At 49.1% G+C, this 19,820-nt stretch overlaps 2 protein-coding genes across 4 annotated transcripts in view; one reads left to right on the top strand and one right to left on the bottom strand.

The window, feature by feature from the left end:
- ZFYVE9 (zinc finger FYVE-type containing 9) overlaps window positions 1–1,179 on the top strand; it is a 141,983-nt gene extending 140,804 nt beyond the window's left edge. The window contains exon 19 of one of the 2 annotated variants that reach the window (XM_036255100.1): window positions 580–1,179. In XM_036255100.1, coding sequence (XP_036110993.1) covers window positions 580–741 — 162 coding nt within the window. In that variant the 3' untranslated portion in view covers window positions 742–1,179. The remainder of the gene's footprint in view (window positions 1–579) is intronic. The other variant, XM_036255101.1, reaches the window with a different exon arrangement.
- On the bottom strand, window positions 1,100–19,564 carry CC2D1B (coiled-coil and C2 domain containing 1B). Of its 2 annotated transcripts, XM_036255104.1 has the most exons (25): window positions 19,269–19,564; window positions 19,022–19,092; window positions 17,596–17,682; window positions 16,306–16,450; window positions 15,196–15,299; window positions 14,412–14,570; window positions 13,880–14,005; window positions 13,520–13,679; window positions 13,160–13,341; window positions 12,904–12,979; window positions 12,707–12,817; window positions 12,496–12,626; window positions 12,186–12,258; window positions 11,882–12,003; window positions 11,374–11,482; window positions 11,117–11,289; window positions 10,525–10,650; window positions 9,927–9,985; window positions 9,729–9,845; window positions 9,290–9,363; window positions 9,086–9,144; window positions 8,810–8,861; window positions 8,251–8,350; window positions 7,997–8,087; window positions 1,100–6,350 (listed from the first exon to the last, which is right to left on the bottom strand). In XM_036255104.1, the coding sequence occupies exons 3-25, from the start codon at window positions 17,659–17,661 to the stop codon at window positions 6,222–6,224; spliced, it is 2,544 nt and encodes an 847-aa protein (XP_036110997.1). In that variant the 5' UTR covers window positions 17,662–17,682; window positions 19,022–19,092; window positions 19,269–19,564; the 3' UTR covers window positions 1,100–6,221. The 2 variants fall into 2 exon arrangements, with proteins under 2 accessions (XP_036110997.1, XP_036110995.1); XM_036255102.1 differs by lacking the exon at window positions 19,022–19,092.
- Window positions 19,565–19,820: the final 256 nt, after the last annotated feature.

The following is a 19,820-nucleotide window of genomic DNA, read 5'->3' as shown; positions in this document are numbered from 1 at the left end:
AAATGAGGTATCATGGTCCGTTGTTGAATGGTACTGATAATCTGGCTAGAGAGAATTACTTCACATAAAACAATTAAAAAAGATTTTTTCTGCTGGTGAGTGGGCCTCTGGAGAGCAGGAGGGAGCCCATGTATGTTCATCTTTGAATCTATTAGAAGGTGCTTAGAAAATGGTGTGTGGACGGGTGGTTGGCAGAACAAGTATTCAGTTCCTGCTATGTTGGGGAGTTATACCTAGTGTATTTCCTATTTTAATTACTTAACCCTAGGTTTAGGTTTTATTTCTGACATTCCATACCTCTCTGTATCACCCCAGCCCCTTCTTAGGAAACTAAGACCTGAATAGGTTAAATATCTTGTCCAACGTCTCACAGCTGCCAAGTGTTAGGTGTCAGGATGAATAAATGACAGGATAATAAATGACAACTCAGGGAGGAGGAGAAATTTGTGTTAACTGCTGTGTCTACTAGCCATAGCCAGGAAGCACATCTCCTTTCCTGCTCAGCCTCCTTGGCCCTTGGCCCTCTGGAGAGACCTTCTCTATTCAGTAACCTGTCACCCCCTTCTCTCTGTGGTGTAGGTTGGCTATCAAGCAGGGAGCAATGGCCAGCCCCTTCCCTCGCAGTACATGAATGATCTGGACAGCGCTTTGGTGCCGGTGATCCACGGAGGGGCCTGCCAGCTCAGTGAGGGCCCCATCGTCATGGAACTCATCTTTTATATTCTGGAAAACATCGCATAGACAGAGGACATCTTTTTTTTTTTTTTCCTGTTCAGACTTGTTGCAACAGCAGTCATACCCAAGTCATTTGCACTTTAGAACTGGAAGATTAAGCTTTTGTTAACACTATTAATTGGGGGGGGGGGGGTACTGGGGTGGGAAAGGGTAGTTGGGGGACAGATCTTCCATAATTCTAAGTCTTCTATGCATTGTCCACAAGAAGATCTGGGCAGCTTCCGTTACTGCGCAAGTTATGCTATCCTTGCAGCTAAATCCCCTTCTGTTACTGTTTAGACAAGAATTTTGGTCCTGTTTTAAGACTTACGGTCTTGTGCTCAGAAATGCTCAAATGGGTACAACCATCACCAGGGGTGGGGGTGGGGGGCAGAGGAGAAATAAAAAATGAAGCATCAGTCTTGCACTCTTGTACAGAATTGATATAAAGAGAATATCACACTGGTATGGTCCCATACATCAGTGACTTCAAGTAGAAGTCACAGATTTTTTTTGTTTTTACCAGATTACCCAATGGATTATCCCTCTTCTAGCCAAGGAAGGGTGACTCAGTGTAAGTGAGGTGACTTGGAAAGCAGAGCCAAATTGAGGATTGCTCAACATCTGCCCCAGAGAATGGCAGGTATTGGTGGGCCTTTCTGTGAAAGCTGACAACACATGCAATACATTTTTAGTTCTAATATACACTAGAAGTATTTTTAAAAACACTTTATTGAGAAATAATTTAAACTTCCAAGAAGGGTGCAAGTACAAAAAACCCTATGTATGCTTCACCTACATTCACCTGTTGTTTACATATTAACATTCTGCCTCATTTGCTTTGTCAGTGTCTCTCCACAAAAAATGGAGACGTTTGAGAGTAAGTTGCATAGGTAATAGCCCTTTACCCCTAAATGCTTTAATGCTCATTTCCTAAAATTAAGGACATTCTCTTACATTACAGCAGGACATTTTGCAACCTCAGTCAATGTAACATTGATAAATCAGCTACTTTACTGTAGCATCCGTCCAATAATGTCCTTTATGGCATTTGTCCCTCTTGTAAAGCTTCTAGCCTAGGATCAGACATGGCAAATAGCTTTCCTGACCCACCTATATCTTTTATGCCCTTCATATTTTTGTGAGTATCGTTCCCTCACCTCATTTTTCAAATTTGATTGGTGTCTTTTCATAATTAGAATCAGTTTACGCATTCTTGGCCAGAATCCTACCTAAGTGATGTGTCCTTTTCAAGGAATCACCTCTGGGGTCACTGATGATGGTCAGTTTTGATCACCTGGTCAATGTTGTCCAATTTCTCCACTGTTTTTTTCCCTCCTTGGAATGAATAACCAATGTGTACAAACATTTTCAGATCGTGCAAATGTCTTGGCTACAAGAAAGATTTTTCAATTCTAGCATTCCCACCTTTACCAGTTACACTTGGTCGTCTATAAGCAAAGCTCTCCCTTCTTCCCTATTTATTTCCACTGTGGACTTGTGGTTTACTTTGTGAAAGGTTCTAATTCATTATTTGGGTCCTCAAAAGGCCTCAGCTTTGGCCAGAGAGCAGCCCTTCAGGGTAGCTCCTACATCCTTGTGACATGCTCCTATCTTATTTTTTCTGGCCTAACAAGACATTCCAGGCTCATCTAATACTCACCCTGCCCCAGCCTCGGAATCAGTCATGGTTTATTTTAGTGGTATTAGAAACCATGATTTGGTTTATCCATGACATATATGATATACTCTGAGTACTTTCTTTTCCATTAAAAACTCTGGTCACAGACCTAATGGATTTCACAATCGAGAGTTTGAAAAACATGATTCTAGGGTAATTCACTCCCTTGTCACTGTCATCTTCTGAAAGCCTAGGCCAAGCAGCAGATGGTCCCTCTGCATAAAAGTGCAGCTCCAAGAATCCTCGAAGCTACTGCAGGCCTCTGGGATAGTGCGAGGCCGCTTCCCAGTGGTTAAAGCTGGGCTTAGCACTTGGAAATTAAGGCTGTGGAGCTATATTTAGGGCAGCAGCCGTCTTCCAAATAGGCCTAAAAGCCTGGCCTTTAATTTGAAGTGTGTCTACCTACATTTATCCCATTTACATGGTTGGGGTGTGTGTGTAGAAATCCACATTCTCTATCTGTCTCTCCATAGGCTTTGCTGGTAGTGGCTGCCGAGAACTGTGATTGTGACCTTTCCTACAGACTCAGAGGTACTCAGGGCTTCTAAGGGAAAGAGTAGATGACCAAAGAATACCAGTGTATACTGAGCCCTGGGACCACACACATCCTTCCAAAACCTGACAGGAACACCTGTTAATGGGGGCAGGGATTTGGGATGTAACATCCAGCTTGCAATTGTACATATTTCTTCTGGGACAGTACAAGCTTTTAAATTCTCCCACTAAGGACAAACTGGCCCTGCAGAGTCAGGTCCATTCTCAATTGCATAAAATAGCCAAGGCTAGTTTACTTTTCCCCTTCTTGTTTTTATACACTGTATATTGTAAGAATTATATAAACCAGTGAGCTGAAACATCACTTTTCTAAATAAGTCAAATTTTTCTAGAATGTAAACTTAAAGATTGACATACAGGTACCCTTATAAACTGAAGAGGAATAGAATTACCATATGATAACATTGTTTTTAAAAATTACTGAATTCTTACCAAATGCTAGCCAATGTGTTTCTCCATTTATTTTTATCAACACTTTCCGAGCTCCTCCTACTGGACTATAGAAATATGGGACTTTGACTCGTGTGTAAGTTCCCATCTAATATCGTCCCTCATCCAGTGGTTCCAGAATGCTTGTGGGCCCAACAATTCCAACTAAATTTATTTGTCATAACTAGTCATCAGGGGAAATAATTTGTGCATTTAATGTATTTTAGTCAGTCAAGAAATCTGAACACTGTTTCTGTACTGAATAAGTTTGTCCTATTTTAATGCTAAAATAATTTTAACATTAATGGGAATTTTAGGGATTGTATATGTAGCCAGAAAGGCTAAGGAGTAGAGCAGGAATGATAAGCCCATTCTAGATTTGGGGAGCTGAGGCCCAGAGAGGAAGAGTCTGTCATGGAGCTGGACCAGGTGCAAGCTCCCTGGCTCCACCAGTCTCAGCTCCACAGTTTCATCCTAAAAGGAGCTGCCTAGTTAAAGGGCAGGATCTTTTAGACATGCCCACAAAATTTGGTAAACAAGCTCTCAAAATTTGGAACCAACAATGCAGGTTTCAGAATGATGGTACAAGAAAGGAAAATAATGTTAAAGTCACAAATAGTTTGCCTTTTCACTGTGAGCAAGACTTCCTAAGAAAAAAATGTCTTCCCTATTTTATTTAGTTCACTAATTCAGAAGAAAGTGTGCCTTGCACTAGATTAAAGAGAGAATTTAAAAATATTTCAGTCATGGGTGGTTCTCAACTGTTCAAGTCACTAATCTCCAATGTTTGGTTGCTGCATTTGGGCAAATCTTAGGACAAGCTGAGACCGGTCTGGCTCCACCCACTACCAGTGACCCCTGCATGCCCTGACTACAACAAAGGCCCTTTCAGAACCTGTGTCCAAGTCCAGTGGGCAGCTTTGTCTTGCATCCCTCAGCCTGGAGGTTCTGTTTTCCAAAAATGGGGAAGGAGACTAAAATTGAACAGGTTGCAAGGGGAAATCTGTGAGCCACAGAATATTTCCAATCAAATTGGACCAGAGTATTTCCAGCAAAGGCCTGAGTTTAGAAATTCCTAGGGCTGGTTGGAAACTTTGAGGATAACCACAGCTGTCCTAACCCTCTTAGTAAGCACTAGTTGAGGTGCAAACCCTGAGGGGAAGGATAGGTTGGGTCAGAAACCCTTCTTTGTGCTAGGCCACCTTATGAAGGCTAGCAACTCCTTTTCATTCTAGATCACTGCTTGTTTGACACACAGATGTAACTACAATTAAGTGTTAAATCTCATATCTGTGGAAATTTTGGTAGTTTACTCTGATGGGTAAGAAAGACTGGCCAGAAAGCTCTTGGAAAAAAAGTCATTTGTCCTTCCTGCTGTTACCCACTAAGGATTTGCCACTAAGGGCAGGGAAGCACGGTCCAGCCCTATCCCAGAAAAAGACACACCAAAACAACTCCAGAGCTGTGCTTTTGCGGTCCTGTAGTGATCAGTAAGCTCAATGTATTTGCTTCACTTAGATCCTTTTTAAAATGACCTTGAGGAATGCGTTGTTGAACTTAAGCTAATGCTTCAAAAGGTGTGGTGGTGGGAGAATGGGATGTTCAAGTTTATTTCTAAGAAATGTGGAATACTGCAGTTTTGAATATTAAATCTGTTGCAACTATAAATCCCTCCGTCTCCATCCATTCAGAAACACAAAGCCAAAGGAGAATTTCTTGGAAAGAAATAAGGGATTTTCCTAGGTGATCAGCTGAAGAGGCAAGGCTCCCTCTGCCCTCTTTGAGGAAGTCATAGCAGCAGTTTCTGTTAATTACTGCTACTCTGGCTTTTAAAAAGTGACAGGACTTTTGTTTAGGACTTCGATGATTAGATGAATTAGACCTAGTTTCTAAAAAAAAATTTTTTTCCCATTCCAGTTAGTCTTTTAGTTCTAGATGCATGGACCGAACCCAAGATATAGCCTTGCCTACTTCTTACCACACCGTCCAGAACATAACTTCCTTCCTCCACTAAGAGCTTGGGGAACAAGGAGGCTAGTGCAGGCAGCTGTCAGGAGACAAGGCACAGGCAGAGCAAGGTGAACAGAGTTGTGTGGCACTGACCGCCACTGACAAACGAGTCCCAGAACCTGCCCCCACCCTAGCAGGGGGGTTTCTGATGACTCTAAGTTCTCTCATCTTTTACAGTTATAACTTTTAAAGGCACATTCAGAAATGTTGCAACTAGGGGCTAGGGTAAGCTGCACACAGTTGCTATACTGGGATTAAAAGGCTGCAAGACTTCATGGCACAGAAGGAAGGGGAGGCAGCCTACTGGACCAGCCTGCTTTGGTGTGGAGGCCTAGGAAGAGGCCAGCAACAGGAGACCAGGGCCGTGGTCAGTAATACACATACTTAACAGGTCTTTGGTGTTTGTTTAGCAGCATCCATCTCCCTTATGTACAAAGGCTTCTGCAGCCAGCAAAGCTGGGAAAAGTAAGTATGCTTCTGCACACAGCCGCTGGCCTGACTCCTCTCCCAATACTGACTGACTGAAGCACAGGCACAGAGCATAGAAAGTAGGAAGTAAGTCTCAATTGCAGTGAATATACAAATAGAGTTTAGAAAGGATTTCCTGAAAACAGTTAGACCTGGGAAGGTTTAACTCCCCTCCCAGGTTCTACTGAGGATCCTAAGCAACTAAGCCCAAGCCCTACCCAACAGTTTTGCCTCTTGACCATCCTCACAGATGAGAAATTCTTAGGCTTTCTCCCTAGATATGACTTGACCATTGGAAGTGTCCCTTTGGGGCCTGGGCAGAGAGCAGGGGCAGAGGTTCTAAGGGCTCAGAGAACTGCCCACCTCACAAGCCCCTAGGCTCCAGGACCAGCCAGTTCTCAGTGACCATCTGTATGTCCTGGCCACTCAGAGGCTCCCGCAGCCTCACCTTCACCTCCAGCTTGCCCCCAGTGGGCTTCCTTCCATCCAGGACCTGTAAGGACCACAAGAGGCAGATGGTAACTGATGGGGACAGGGGCTGGGAGCAAGTTACTCCCTATGCTCACAGGTAAAAAATAAGGAGCTAAAACAGCCTGCAGTATCAACATAGGAGTCTCCATTTCTTGATAACCCTGGTGGTGGTGGTTTTAGGTAAAGTAATATGTAAATCCAAATAAGCATCAATGCTCTGAGGTGGAGATGAGAAACTAGAGTTCTGCTCACTGTCTGGCAACTCCTGGAAGAAATGCTCTGGCTTAATGGTGCAGACTGAAAACCACTAAGCCCAGACCCTCACTTCACAGGTGGCCCAGAGAGAGGGTGTTATATTACACAGCCAGTGTGGCAAGGCCAGGACTAGAATCCAGGCCAAGGGTTCCTTTCTACCTACCATGCTGCCTCCCACTGCCTCCCTCCTGGGCAAGGAGGGAGCAGCTGGAGTGCAAAGCAGTGAGTGTTGTAAGCCCAATAAGTCTCACCACCAATGTGGCCAATACAGGCCCCACTTAAGAAAAACTCCCCAAGAAAGGTGGCAGAGGGGGAGGTAGGTGCACCATAGTGGGAAAAGCCTCACTTACAAAGGCATCAGCAAAGGTCTGGGCTGTGCTGTGCTGGGGACACACCCTTTTCCTCTCTGGACCTTAGTTTCCTCATCTGTCAGAGGCAAGCTCTTAGAGTCACTGCCTGTGAAAGGAGATGTCTGGGGCCAATTCCTTAACACAGACTAGCTTCATTGTGGTGGGTCTCTAATCTGAAATACCTTATCAACTTTATGTCCAGAGCTTGTTCCATTTAACAAGCTTCCAGACAATTGCCCCAACCATAATTCTGCCCCCCAAACCTAGGAGTTTATGTGCCAAGTTGACAGCACTGACCAGACCCCCAAAGGACCCTGTAATCAGGTGGTTCTCAACCTTCCTAATGCTGTGACCCTTTAATACAGTTCCTCATGTTGTGGTGACCCCCAAACATAAAAGTATTTTCGTTGCTACTTCATAACTGTAATTTTGCTACTGTTATGTCTTAGGCGACCCCTGTGAAAGGGTTGTTCAACCCCCCAAAGGGGTCGTGACCCACAGGTTGAGAACTGCTGCTGTAATCCATCATCCCTGGGAACTTGAACGGCTGAGTGTTGTGGAGAGTATAGCTACTTTCTGCCCTGGCTGGTTTGGCTCAGCAGTTTGAGTATCGGCCCATGGACCGAAGGATTGAGGGTTCAATTCCCAGTCAAGGGTATGTACCTGGGTTGTAGGTTTGATCCCCAGCCCCAGTCAGAGTTGTACAGTAGGCAGCCAATCAGTGTGTCTCTCTCACATGGATGTTTCTCTCTCACTCCCTCCCCCCTCCCCCCGCTTCCTTCCACTTTATCTAAAAATCAATAGAAAAATATCCTCAGGTGAGGATTAACACAAAGAAAGAGTATAGATTCTTTCTAAATGGATAATGCTATGAATTTTTGTCAGACCCTCTGAACCTCTTCATTTGTAAAATGGGAACAGTACCATTGTTCTGCGCACTTAGGGGTATTTTTTAATGGGTACCAGACTCCTATAGTAGGGACCGATGTTCAATGAATATTGGCTTTTCACTTGCCAAGTCCTCTGGTTTGCCCACCCTACCTCCATAATCTCTGGGTCCTACCTCCAAAATCTCTCTGATCTCACACTCATTTTCCAACCGCTCCAGTTTCAGGTGGGCTGTGCCGACCAGCTTGTCACTTCTGAAGAAGGATCTGGGGAGCCAAGTGTCAGGAGAGGATTGGACTGGGCAGGGAAAGCAGGAATGAGCTGGCTGAGTCCAGCACAACAAAAATGAGTAGTAGCAGGGACACCAGCAACAACAGAAGCCTTTTCTTCTTCCCAGTCCACCTTGGCAGTATGACTGAGGGACCTCACCCTTTGTGGAAGATTTCAAACTTGATTCCTTTGTTTTGGATCACCCTCCTGAAGCCCCGGTGGTTTCGGTTGATATTTAGTTTGAAGAGCTGATCAAATTCTGCAAGAGTGGGAAAAGAAGGCTTGGCTCCCAGGGATTTCCTGAGGAGATGGTAACAGGTCTAGGAGCTGGCCTCCCCTTTGGATCACTCTGCTTGCAATTGAGAGAGACTACCACCAGAAGGTGGTAGAGCATGTAGATCCTGGCCTTGAAAGTCCACTTGGACAGTTACTGTACTTTTTTTTTTAGTTCCTGTACTCTTATATAAGACACACATTATACTCAAGTGGGAGGCGCTTAAAATTTAGAGTCAGGATTCCTGGATCCAAGTTTCACTACCTCTGCTTGGAAGCCATAGGCAAGTCCCTTTACCTCTCTAAGCCTGTTTTCCCAGCTACGTGAGAGGAGTGGTAATAATACCTGCTTTTGTCTTCTAAGTTTAGTACCAAATAAGATACCAGATCTGGAAACACAGTGCTGGCATGCATCAGAATGAGAGGGAGGAGAAAGCAGCCTCACCTGGAGAGTTCGTGTTCTTCACCACAGCTGTTTTGCTTTTTTGAGCCTGGTCCTAAAGCGGTAAGAAGGGAGAAATTGGGACAGCTTGAAAAAACAGGTCTATAGGGCCTGGAACTCTGGGCTGTCAGTGTGGAGGGAAGGGAAGCCTATTGGGAAGGGGCCTAGGGTCTTCAAACTCCTCCCTATAGCCAGACCTCCCAGAGATGGGGAGAAATTGAGCACAGGTCTATAACAGAAGGTGGGATTCTGAGGATCCTACCTATACCTGAATCTCACCGAGTTAGGGTAGTGGAACTCAAACCTCACAAAAGCATCCAAGTCATCAGGGGTCACCCCTAAAAAGGAGAAATGGGAGTCAGGATGAGAGGGAGTAGCCAGGGGCCCAGCACTTGAAGTGGAGAGGAACAAGTGCCTCCCCACTGGCTGGAGGTGGAGTGTCTAGGCAAGAGCCTCCTGGAGTAGGGGTGGCCCTAGGGTTACCTGGAGGGGCTGGGAGGTTCATTCCCCGGACAATGATGAGATGCATTTCTGTGCTGTTGAGTTCTGAGAAGATCCTATAGCCAGGAAGCAAGGAGAAAGAGCCCAAAGTATAGGTGTGCAATGGGAAAGGGTCCCTTCTTCCAGGGACTGCCTGCCTGCTGGGTGGTGGTCAGGAGTAGAGCGGGAGGCAAAGCTTCTCTGTCTAGGAGCAGCAGAGCTGGTACAAAGACCTCAGTCCAGAGCTCCTTCCCCAGCCACCCACAGCTCTGAGCTCCTCATAGGTAGGTACCAGGTCCTACCTCCCACACTCCCAGGCCCAGTGCCTATGGCAGGACCAAGTCTGGGAATTCTTACTAAAGGGGCCTAAATCTCCATCCTTGGCTCCCAGCCTCTTAGCCCAACCCTGCATGGAGGCATTGTCTCCCTTAGGCTTTGGTACCTCACAGTCTGGAATGTCTTCAACTCAAAGTGGTGGCCAGGAGGGTCAAGGCCCTGGGCCTGGGCCAGCTGCAGGATCTCAAGCTGCTTCTTGCGGTCTTGAGCAAGCTTCTCAAACCTGACAGGGACGGGTGCACACATCAGCACGACAGGGCTCATTTTCTGTTCCCTACCCCACATGTCCCAGCCCTGCATTTACCGGGTAGTCTCAGCCACATTGCCCTGGTGCATGAACTGCTTGGAGAACAGCAGACACTTCTGAAAATAGAGGCCCAGAGTGGGTCTAGGTTGGCTGTAGAGGTTTGACTTCTGAAAGATCCAACCTTCTCCCCCAAGGTCCCTATTCCCAAGTCCCTAAGTTTTTGCTTTTTTTCTTTCCTGCTGACAGCCATTCCCAAAATTCACTTAACAAACTCCTATTGTTCCTTCAAAACCTAACAGAAACATCACTTCAGAAAGCAGATTTGCAGACAGCAATTCAAATTGATACATAAAAATGTACATATATGTATGCATTTTTCTATATACATATATATGGGTCCCCTAACACTTCCCCCAATCTTCAAAGTACTTTCCTCTCCAGTCTGTTGTCTGAACTTTATAACCACCCTGGGATATTAATCATTCCATTTTACAGATGAAAATGTGGTTCAGAGAGGGAAAGCATCTTGCACAAAACCAAACAGTAAGTGGAAGAGCTAGAATTTGAATCCAGGCCTATCTGGTCTGAGCCACATGCCTTTCCTCAAAGGGAGGCTGGGGGCACTGAAGGGAGGAGAGACAAGCAGTCAACTGACCTCATGTTGTTCCAGAAGCATTTTTTGTAGGTGGACATACACCTCCTCAGCCTTCTGGGAGAGTCGCAGGTCTTCATGGTGAATGAGGATGAAGTCACCCTCTTCATCCGTCAAGGGTGAAGGCACCTGCCCAGGTCACAAGGCCCCTCAGGGGCCCCAGAAGTCAGATTATCCCTCCACTCTACTGAGCCTAATAAACACAGGAGTCTGAATTGAATGTTTCTCCAACCTCTGACCACCAGCGATGGGAACTCATTGCCTCCTATTCTATTCCAGGCTGCGGCAACACTCTGCCTCCCACTGGCCTTGCCCTGCCTTGTCATCTCTGAATACAGGCAGCCCACTTGGCCTTTCCCAGCCTCTCTTGGGGCCAGGAGGTAGAGAAAGGCATGAGCAAAAGGCTCTTTTCCAGCGGTCACCACATCCTATCTAAGTCCTACCTCTCAGGTTGGCCTGAAGACCTCTCAGGGAAAGTATGACTGATGGCAATGGAGAGTGGCATCCAAGCAGCTACCTTGTTCACAGCTCTGCTGTCAAGCATGCCACCCATCTCTTCTGCCTGAGAAGTCCTGCTTAACCAGGTGGGGCTCACCTTGGAAAGGTCCACAGGTTGGCCAGCTCGGATCTGGACGATCTGAGCCTCAAGACATTTGGCCAGCCGCAGATGGGCTTTGGCTTGTTCCAGGTCCTGGCCACGCTTGGCCTGCAGGGCTGCCCGCTGGTACTGCAATTTGCGGGCCTCTAGCAGTGCCAGCTGCTCCCGTACTGAAGGGAGAGCGACCATGGTTAGAGCCATGCCTGCCCCTCCTTAAAACCTTCAGTCCTCAACCCCTCTTCTCCCCAACTCACCAGAGGGACTCAGTGACTCCTTAGAACTCGAGGCCTTGGGCTCAGGCAGGGGCCGGGAGGAAGGTACCAGAGGCTTCTTGGATACTGGGGCCTGGGCTGGAGGCTCATCCTGCAGTGCCCAGGAGGATGTCACAGGGGATCTGTTCCCCACCCGGCTGTGGCAGCTCCCAGACGTGGACTCTCTTATAAACACTGCACTAACTTGCTGTGTGAGCTAAAATGAACAGCCTCCCCTTGTGGGCCCTAGAAAATCTCTGAAGCTGAGCTAACCTTCCCAACAGCAGACAGCAGGCATGAGCTCTGGAGTCAGAAAGACCTCCATTTAAATGTAGCTCTGCTAATGCCTATCTGGGTGCCCTTGGCCAAATTTTTTCTTTGCAAAATGGAAGAAAGAATAACTACTTCACTGGGCTTAGTATGGACAACAGGGTCTGGGTTTACCCCTCATCTACCATTTCCCCCTACCAACCCCTGGAGTCTTGGGCCCTCAGCCAAACCTCATCCTCACCCCATCTTCCTCTGCTGCGGCTATTTCCTCAGAGGCCAGTTTCTGGGCAGCTGCTAAAGTAGCTGCTACCGCATCCTCCTCAGTGCCCGTGGTGGGCTCCAGACCAGGGATGGGGGGGAATCCTGTGGGAGAGAGAGCTGGGTGAGGGATAAGGTGGGCTCAGGGAAGCACTGGGCTGCTGTGGGCCTCAGCTGCGTCTTCCTGGGCACGGCTGGAAGCCCAGAGCAGAGGCAACTATGTGAGGAATCATTTTCCCTCTCCCCCTCAGAGACCTCATAAAGACCCTAGGCCAAGCACCACTTACCTGGAGGAACGGGCAACTCGGAAAAATCAACTTTGCGTCCTGCTCGGTGCGCTCGAATGGCATCTTGATATTGCTGCAAGGGAAGAAAGGGAGGGACCTATGGCGGGCAGCAGTCTACAGGCTCCACACAGGGAGAGACAGGAAGAGGAAGACAGAGAAACACCAGCCCCAAGAGGAAAAAGAGCCCCCAAGGCAGCAAGAGCTCGAGAGAGACAGAGACTCAAACACCAGGGCTAGCAGCAAGGGCAGAAAGAGAGCAGCGAGAGAGAGAGGCTGACACATGCAGGGGGTTTCATGTCTGCGGGCCCACCTTGGCAATGCGCTCATGCATCCGGGCCTTTCGCTCATCCCCACTGCTCCGGGCCTGGATGCCTGCCTCACGGTACTTGTTCAGCCGCTGCTGCAGGGCGTCCAGCACTGTCTGTGGCTCAATATGGGCCACTTGAGAGGAGGAAGGAGACAGCATCAGCTCTGCCTACTCTCCTCAGGTCCCCATTCTAAGTCCCACCATCCTGTCCTACCTGGGGTTCCTGGGGTGTCAGAGGCCATCACTGGCTGCACTCGCTCCACTGCCGAGGGTATGACTGTGGGTGCTGTGAGGGCCTTGGAAGCCTGTGGGAGGGGCTTCAGGTCTGGGGGACCCAGAGCAGAAGTGTAGGTGGGGGATGCCTGACCTGTCCCAGCCTGAGCAGGTTCCCCCCACCATCCCCATACTGACCCTCAGGTGCTGGAGGCATGGCACTCAGGTCCACAGGCTGCCCCTTCTCCAGGGCCTCCAGGACGGCCCCAAATCTCTACAGTAGTAAGAAAAGCAGGTGTGGGCACAGACCAGGGAGCCCCAAGAGCTGTAGCTGAAAAAAGTCCTCGTGGAGCCAGTCTCACTCAAGCCCAGTCTTGCTGTGTGACCTTTAACAAACCACTGCCCCAACTGTGAAACAAGGGGTTGGACATGGCCCCTGAGCCAGATGTCATACCTTCCCAATCCTCATGAGCTCTCGGGCTTGGTCTAGGTCTCCGGCCCGCTTGGCATTCAGGGCAGCCACTTTGTAATCTCTCTGTCGGGCCAACAACAGGGCCCGTGGGTCTGGGTCTGAATCAGGTGGGGCAGAAATGCCAGGGCTACTCAAGAGGCTTGTCTTAGGCTGGGAAGGGTTGTCTATGGAAAAACAAAAAGCCCAGAGAGGGCATCAGGGTCAAAGAAAAAGGTGCAGGCCTTCAGTTCCCAACATCCACAGGAAGGGTGTGACTAATGGCAATGGACAGTGGCAGATGTAGAAACAGAACATAGGCCCTGACCCTGGGAACTAAAACAGGATTTGAGTGTCTCCAGATACCTGGCAATAGGGTAGGGGGAACAAGGGTGTCCGCCTCAGGGCTCCTGATGGTTGTTTCCTGGGGGGCCAGGGACTTCTTGCCCAAGGCCACTGGAGGTGGAATCTCATCCTCATTGATCTTCCTGCCTTTCCTCACAGCAGCTAGCTGGGACTCTAGAGTCTGAGGGAGAAAACCAGAAACCCAGCCAGCCATATCAGCCTGGGCCCTGCTTAAAGACAGGTGAGGGATCCTTCACCTCCGCCAGGCCGGTGGGGAGGCCTCCTTCCGCTGGCCCAACCTCCTGCTGCCTTACCTGCTGCCTTACCCGCTGCCCTCAGCCCCACTCCTCCCAGCCCTGCTCCCGGCTGGGCCCAACCTACCTTTAGGCCTCGCTCACAGCGCCTGGTTTTGGCTGCTTCACCTGCCTCCTTGGCGCTGGCTGCAGCCTCCCGGTAATTGTGGATCCGATCTTGCAGCAGAGCCTGCAGCTCCTGAGGCCCTCCAGCCTACAGATACTCCAGTTTAGGGACTGGCCAGCTAGGCCCTTGCTGCTCCCTCCCTGCAAGGAAGCTGACCCAGAAAATGGAGCTCTTGGATTTAAGAAGGACAAGCCTAAAAGCCTCAAAGAGGAGGCAACGAATTATTGGAGAGGCCAGAGGCCATATGAGAGGCAAACACAGAGGCACAGACAATCTGTGGACGGCTGCAGGGGGTGGTCTTGGAGAACAGAGAGGCCTTTGAGGCCAGCCAGGCACCAAAGAGTTTCTCATGCTCAGTCACTGCTTAAGCAGCGGCACTGCTGGAGAACACTAGAAAGGGTACTGCAGCCTTCCTATGTAAGCCACGTTGTATGCACGTTATACATGGACACCCGGGGGTAGCAGAGGCACAAGGGATCTCTTCAGAACCTACCTGAGCTGCTGGGACTGAAGCTGTTACAACAGCTGTCTGCACTGGAGGTTCAATGTTTTCCTGTCTCTTCTCCTCCTCAGAACTACCCAGGACGGCTGTCTCATCACAATCCAGGTCCCCAGCTTCCCTATCTGCACCCAGGACTTCTTGCAGCTCAGTCTGGGGAGACACAAGTCCCGGGAACTTCTTTTTTTTTTAATCCTCGCCCGAGGACACTTTTTGTTCAGGTAGAGTGGGAGGAAGAGAGAGGAAAAGAGACAGAGAGAAATATCGACGTGAAAGGGACACAAGTGGCTGCCACCCGCACGACCAGCCAGGGCCAGGGACAAACTGCAACCGAGGTACGTGCCCTTAGCAGGAACCAAACCCGGGTCTCTCTGGACCGCAGGCCGACGCTCTAACCGCTGCGCCAAACCAGCCAGGGCTCGGGAACTTCTTAGAAGCCTCATGGCCATACCTATGATAGGATCTGAAAATAAAGGACCCCCTCACCCAGCAGTACTTCTCAGCATCAGTCATTGTGCCTGAAAGTCCCCTTTAGCAAAAGTCCCCTTAATCTGACTGAAAATAGCCTTGAAGACAATGAGACCACAAATCTGAGAATTCCCAAGTACAGAGTCCAGACCAGACATCAAAGGAAACTAGTCTCACACTGTACAGTCAGGAAACAGGCCCAAGAAGGGTATGGTAGTCATTCCACATCAGAGTACAGAGAGGGACAAACCCAAGGCCGCCTCTGCAGGTTTGACCACAGAGCTCTCGGACACCAGCCTGGCAGACGCACCAGCAAGTCTGTATCCTCCTCCAGCCCTTCTTCCTCCTCCTCTTCATCCACATCCCGCATACAGTCTGCCGCCAACTTCTCGATGTGGGCCATAGGTAAGGGGGCTGAGGGAACAGAGGGTCAGGGCCTCAGAAAAGGCCCATGAAGAGTCAAGGAAAACCTCCAGTGCACTGTACCGTTCTATACCCGGCAGACTGCCTGCCCTTCCACAGCCAAAGTCCCACCTGTAAAACTCCTGTTCTTCCATTATGACCCAGCTCAAAAAAACCCTTAGAAGGAAAACCTTCCTGGACCCTCTAAAAGGCAGCAAGTTGCTCCCTTGGCATTTTTGCTATAGTTCTTCATAGATATATTCATCCATTCCTCCTAACTACACCTTTCACATATGTAAAGACTTTTAACATCCATTTGAGCTTCACAACAATTCTGCAAGGTAGGCCACATTATCCCCATTTTACATGAGTAAGCTGAACACTACTATTAATTTTCCTAATGTTGCAATCCTATTAAGTGGCAGAGCCAAGATTCAAACCCAGGCTCATCTAACTCCAAAGATTTAGACTACAAGAAAATGGAAGGCTATGGCTTTTCTATTTTCCTCAGCTCGGGAGTACAGGGATTGGAAGGAAGTTCTCTCTGAGGGTTCCTGACATGAAGAGAGGAAGATTTAGATCCTCTGATCCTCCCAGACTTCAGGTCTCTGTCCTCTTCCAGGCTAGGGAGGAAGATTCCACTTATTCATTCATTGGACACAACTTCTATGCACTTATTTGTGCCCAATTCAGTCTGTGCTGAGCTGCTACTCATTACTCTATACCAGGCCCCGGTAAAGGCTAAGGACAGGGGCCTGAATCAGTCAGAGAATCAGATTATTGACTGTCCGCAATGAAGTGGGGGCAGTCCAGGGAAGGAGTGAGCGCCCCATCACACAGGTGTGTGAGCAGGGCAAGATGGCCTCTTGGTGGGAGTGCTGCAGAAGGGGCATGGATATCAGAAGGACCAAGTGATTTGGCTGGATTCTCACAGCTATGAGAAGAGGAGACCCTCTCCATCACCTGCCTGAGCCCATCTGGTACCAGCACCAAGTTCAGCCCAGCACCGAAAACTTACCCTGTCCCTTGGGTGCTGGCTTCCTGCCTGTGATCCCTGCTTCCCCAGTGAGGGCCAACAGCTCAGCCTCCAGGTCCCCATCATCTTCAGTCTCCTCCATCCCCAGCAGCATGTCCTCAGGGTTGAACTCCACAAAGAGCCCCAGCTGAAAGCAGAGATTTCTTAGGAACCACACAATGAGGTACAGGGTGTAGTCCAGCCCTAGAGCCAGTCTCCTGAAGATTAGTGGCTCCTTCACTGTCTGAGGCCCAGTGTGCAGAAAGGGAAACTGAGGCCTGCAATATTACCCTTGGGATACTCCCTGGTGACTCTATAAAGGATCCAATAAGACTACAATGCCATTATTATTACAACATGATTATTTTAGTTAATTCTCACAATGCTGAGGGGTAGGTCCTATTTTTTTAATTATAAAACACACGTAACAGGGAAATTCTCATCTTAACCATTTTCAAGTGTAGAGTTCAGTGGCATTAAGTACATTACACTAGTGTGCCACTATTACCACTATCCATCCACAGAACTCTTTCATCTTGCAAAACTGAAACTCTGTACCCACTCAACAATATAACTAGTAACTCCCCATCCCTCCAGTCAGCCAGGCAGATAACCACATTTTACTTTCTGTCTATGAATTTGACTACTCTAAATAAAAGTAGACCCTTTATATCTCCATGTTCAGATGGTAATGAGACAAGTGGCAGAGCTTGAATTTTAAAATAAGGCCATGTGACTTGAGTCTATGCCCTTTATCCTACCACCTCTCTTACCTGCCTCTTTTAAGACAATAAAAATGGACTAAGAAGTTTCAGGATTTGGGCCCAGAATAAATAAATAGAGAAGATTAGAAAACAGATCCCAAAGCTGCAAAGCTCTTCCAGCTGGACTCAGTGCTCAAGCCCTGGCACCCGTGGCTGGCAAGCAGAGTTGTGGCCCTAAATGAGGAACCCATGAGAGTGCTGAGACCCTATCAGCACACCCTAAACTTTGACAGTTCCTGAATCCTCCAGATCACTTGTTTGGAGGTGGCCATGACAGAAGGATGCCTGTTTTGAAACAAAGGAGAGTTCAGGCCTCATCTCCCGTGTGTGTGTGTGTGTGTGTGTGTGTGTGTGTGTGTGTGGCAGGGGCCCGTCAGAGTGTCTCTAAAGGCTCTGCCAACTCTAGGAGGCACTGCTCCAAGTCTCTGCACTATGGGGATACCGTACAAGTGGCCCAGTTTGTCGACGCTATTTAGGAACACCCCCCCAAACCCCACCCTGGTTCAAGGGTGAAGAAGTCTATACATACCTGCTTGGCAGCTGCCACACCCTGACCAATGGCCTGAGGGCCCTTCCGAGGTTTTGGTCCTGGCATCTTGGCAGCCTAGATACCTGTCTGATGGGAATGAAAGAGACTCAGACTGGAACAACCTATAAGCCCCTTCCCCAACAGTGCTACCTTAGTAAGGTGTGCTTAGTAAACTTTCCACTCAGAGAAAAAAGGCAATGCTTAAGACCAAAGGATGAAATAGTAACACTGGAGTATAGCACTGAAGCAAGCAACATGGGCAATAGAAGGGATGAGGACTACCTGTTAATGCGCTTAAGTGAGGAGTGTGGATGCACAATAAAAAGTTAGTGAACCGATTGACAAATGTGGATTAAACCCAAGAGGTTGAGTGTGGAGGAGCCTAGGAAAACAGATTAAGGGAAGTAACTCTAGAGAAGGGGTGGCGGGGTACAAGGCTGGGTACAAGAAAGGTTCTAAAGCTGTGCTGTCAAATATGGTAGCCGTATGTGGTGGCTATTTACATTTTAATTAATTAAAATGTAAATATCCCGTTGTCATTGGTTACCATTGACCAGCACAAATACTAAACAGTTTCATCACCACAAAAATTTCTATCGGACAGTTCTGCTCCAGAGAAACCTGACTCAGCATTCTGATTCAGCGATGTAACAACCATTCATGGAACCTACTATGTGTCAGAGACCCTGTGCTGGGCACTGGGAGAACAGGGATGAACCTGACATGTTCTCAACCCTCACATTTACATGGTGGAGAGGCCTTAACAGTGGACAAAAAGCACAGGGGGCTGCTCCAGGGGTCGCCAGTGCCCAGTGCAGCCCCTTAGCTAGCACATGGAGAAAAGGCTTCTTGGATCTCTGAAGCTAAGCAAGGTCCGGCCTGGTTAGTACTTGGGAGAAAAGGCTTCTTGGAGAAGATGCCTGTGCTGAGTCATGTAGAAGTTAGGAAAAAGGATTCCAAACAGAGGGAACAACTTGATAAGTTTTGAGGTGAGATGTAGTTTGACCTGCACAAGCAAACTAAAGACCAGGGATTACTGGGGCATAAAGTGTGAGACAGGAAATGGTACAAGTGAAGCTGAAAATGTGAGCAAGGGGCAATACAAAAAAAATCTTTAAACTCTGAAGGAATTTGGGCATTATCCGCAGGGCAGTGGACATGACGGGATCAGGTCGGCGACTCAGAAACATCCTCAGAAGGGAAGGGGACAGGACGGGGAGTGGAGGCTGGAAGCCGACCCCGTCTAGCAACGGTCCGGCAAAAGGGGCGAGCTGTGGCGGCCGCGGGCGGCCAGAAGTGGAGGGCGCAGTTAGGGGGTACAATCAGCTGGGCTCCAATGTTAGCTGGACTGGGGCGCACGGGAGGGGGCGCTCATGGCGACTTCAGGAGTCAGACTTCAGAGCTTGGCTGCATGGCGGGCGGTCACCTGAGCGGGGGCACCGAGTGAGCGGGCTCAAGGAAAAGACGAGGTCAGTCGGGCATGCCAAGCCTGTGGGTCTGGGGCACCAGAACGGGGACATCAGTGCTGGACCCAGGCCCGTGTGCGCGGGAGAGGCGAGGCCGGGGGACCCCATCCCTCGCGGCAGGACGCGCCTCCTGGCCCCGCCCCAGCCGACTCCATCTCCCCCGCCGTCCCCAGGTCACCCCTCGCCGAGGGCGGGTACGCGGCATACCTCGCGGCGAATCGGGAACCAACCCGGGCCTTCTCTCACCCCGCACCGCCCGGGGCTCCCGCGGCCACCGGGCGGCGGCGGCGGCAGCAGTAGTGACAGGAAGCTCCCCCACGGAGACCGCTCAGGCCCTAACACGTGACTCCACGCCCTTGCGGCGTGCACTACGCATGCGCAGGCAAAGCGGGTGTGGCGCCCCAACAGGTGACTCCAAGGGTGGAGTTCTGAGCGCGCAGGCAGCGCAAGGCTCGTTTTGCAGGGTGGTGCCGGGGTGTCCACCGGCTTGAGCAAATTCAGTCGGTGCGTCACCAGCCCTTGCCCAATTACAACTTCCCCGCCAAGTTTCCTCCTTCCCAGCCTCCGGCTCCTGGGCGCACGCTCGCTTCACGTCCTCGCTCCGCCCCTGTCGGCGTGGGGGCGGGACTGGCGCAGACCGCATAGTAGAGCAGGGCTTCTTTGCCTCCCACCTTAGTCAAGTGTGCCTTATGTGTATCCAGGAAAATGGAGATGGGGCTCAACATATTTTTAATCATTTAGTAACTGAATATATCTTTT

This window comes from Molossus molossus, unplaced genomic scaffold, assembly GCF_014108415.1.
Source record: "Molossus molossus isolate mMolMol1 unplaced genomic scaffold, mMolMol1.p scaffold_m16_p_12, whole genome shotgun sequence".
Lineage (NCBI taxonomy): Eukaryota > Metazoa > Chordata > Mammalia > Chiroptera > Molossidae > Molossus > Molossus molossus.
Note: the sequence above shows the minus strand (reverse complement) of the source record. Positions and strands in the feature narration are given on the sequence as shown.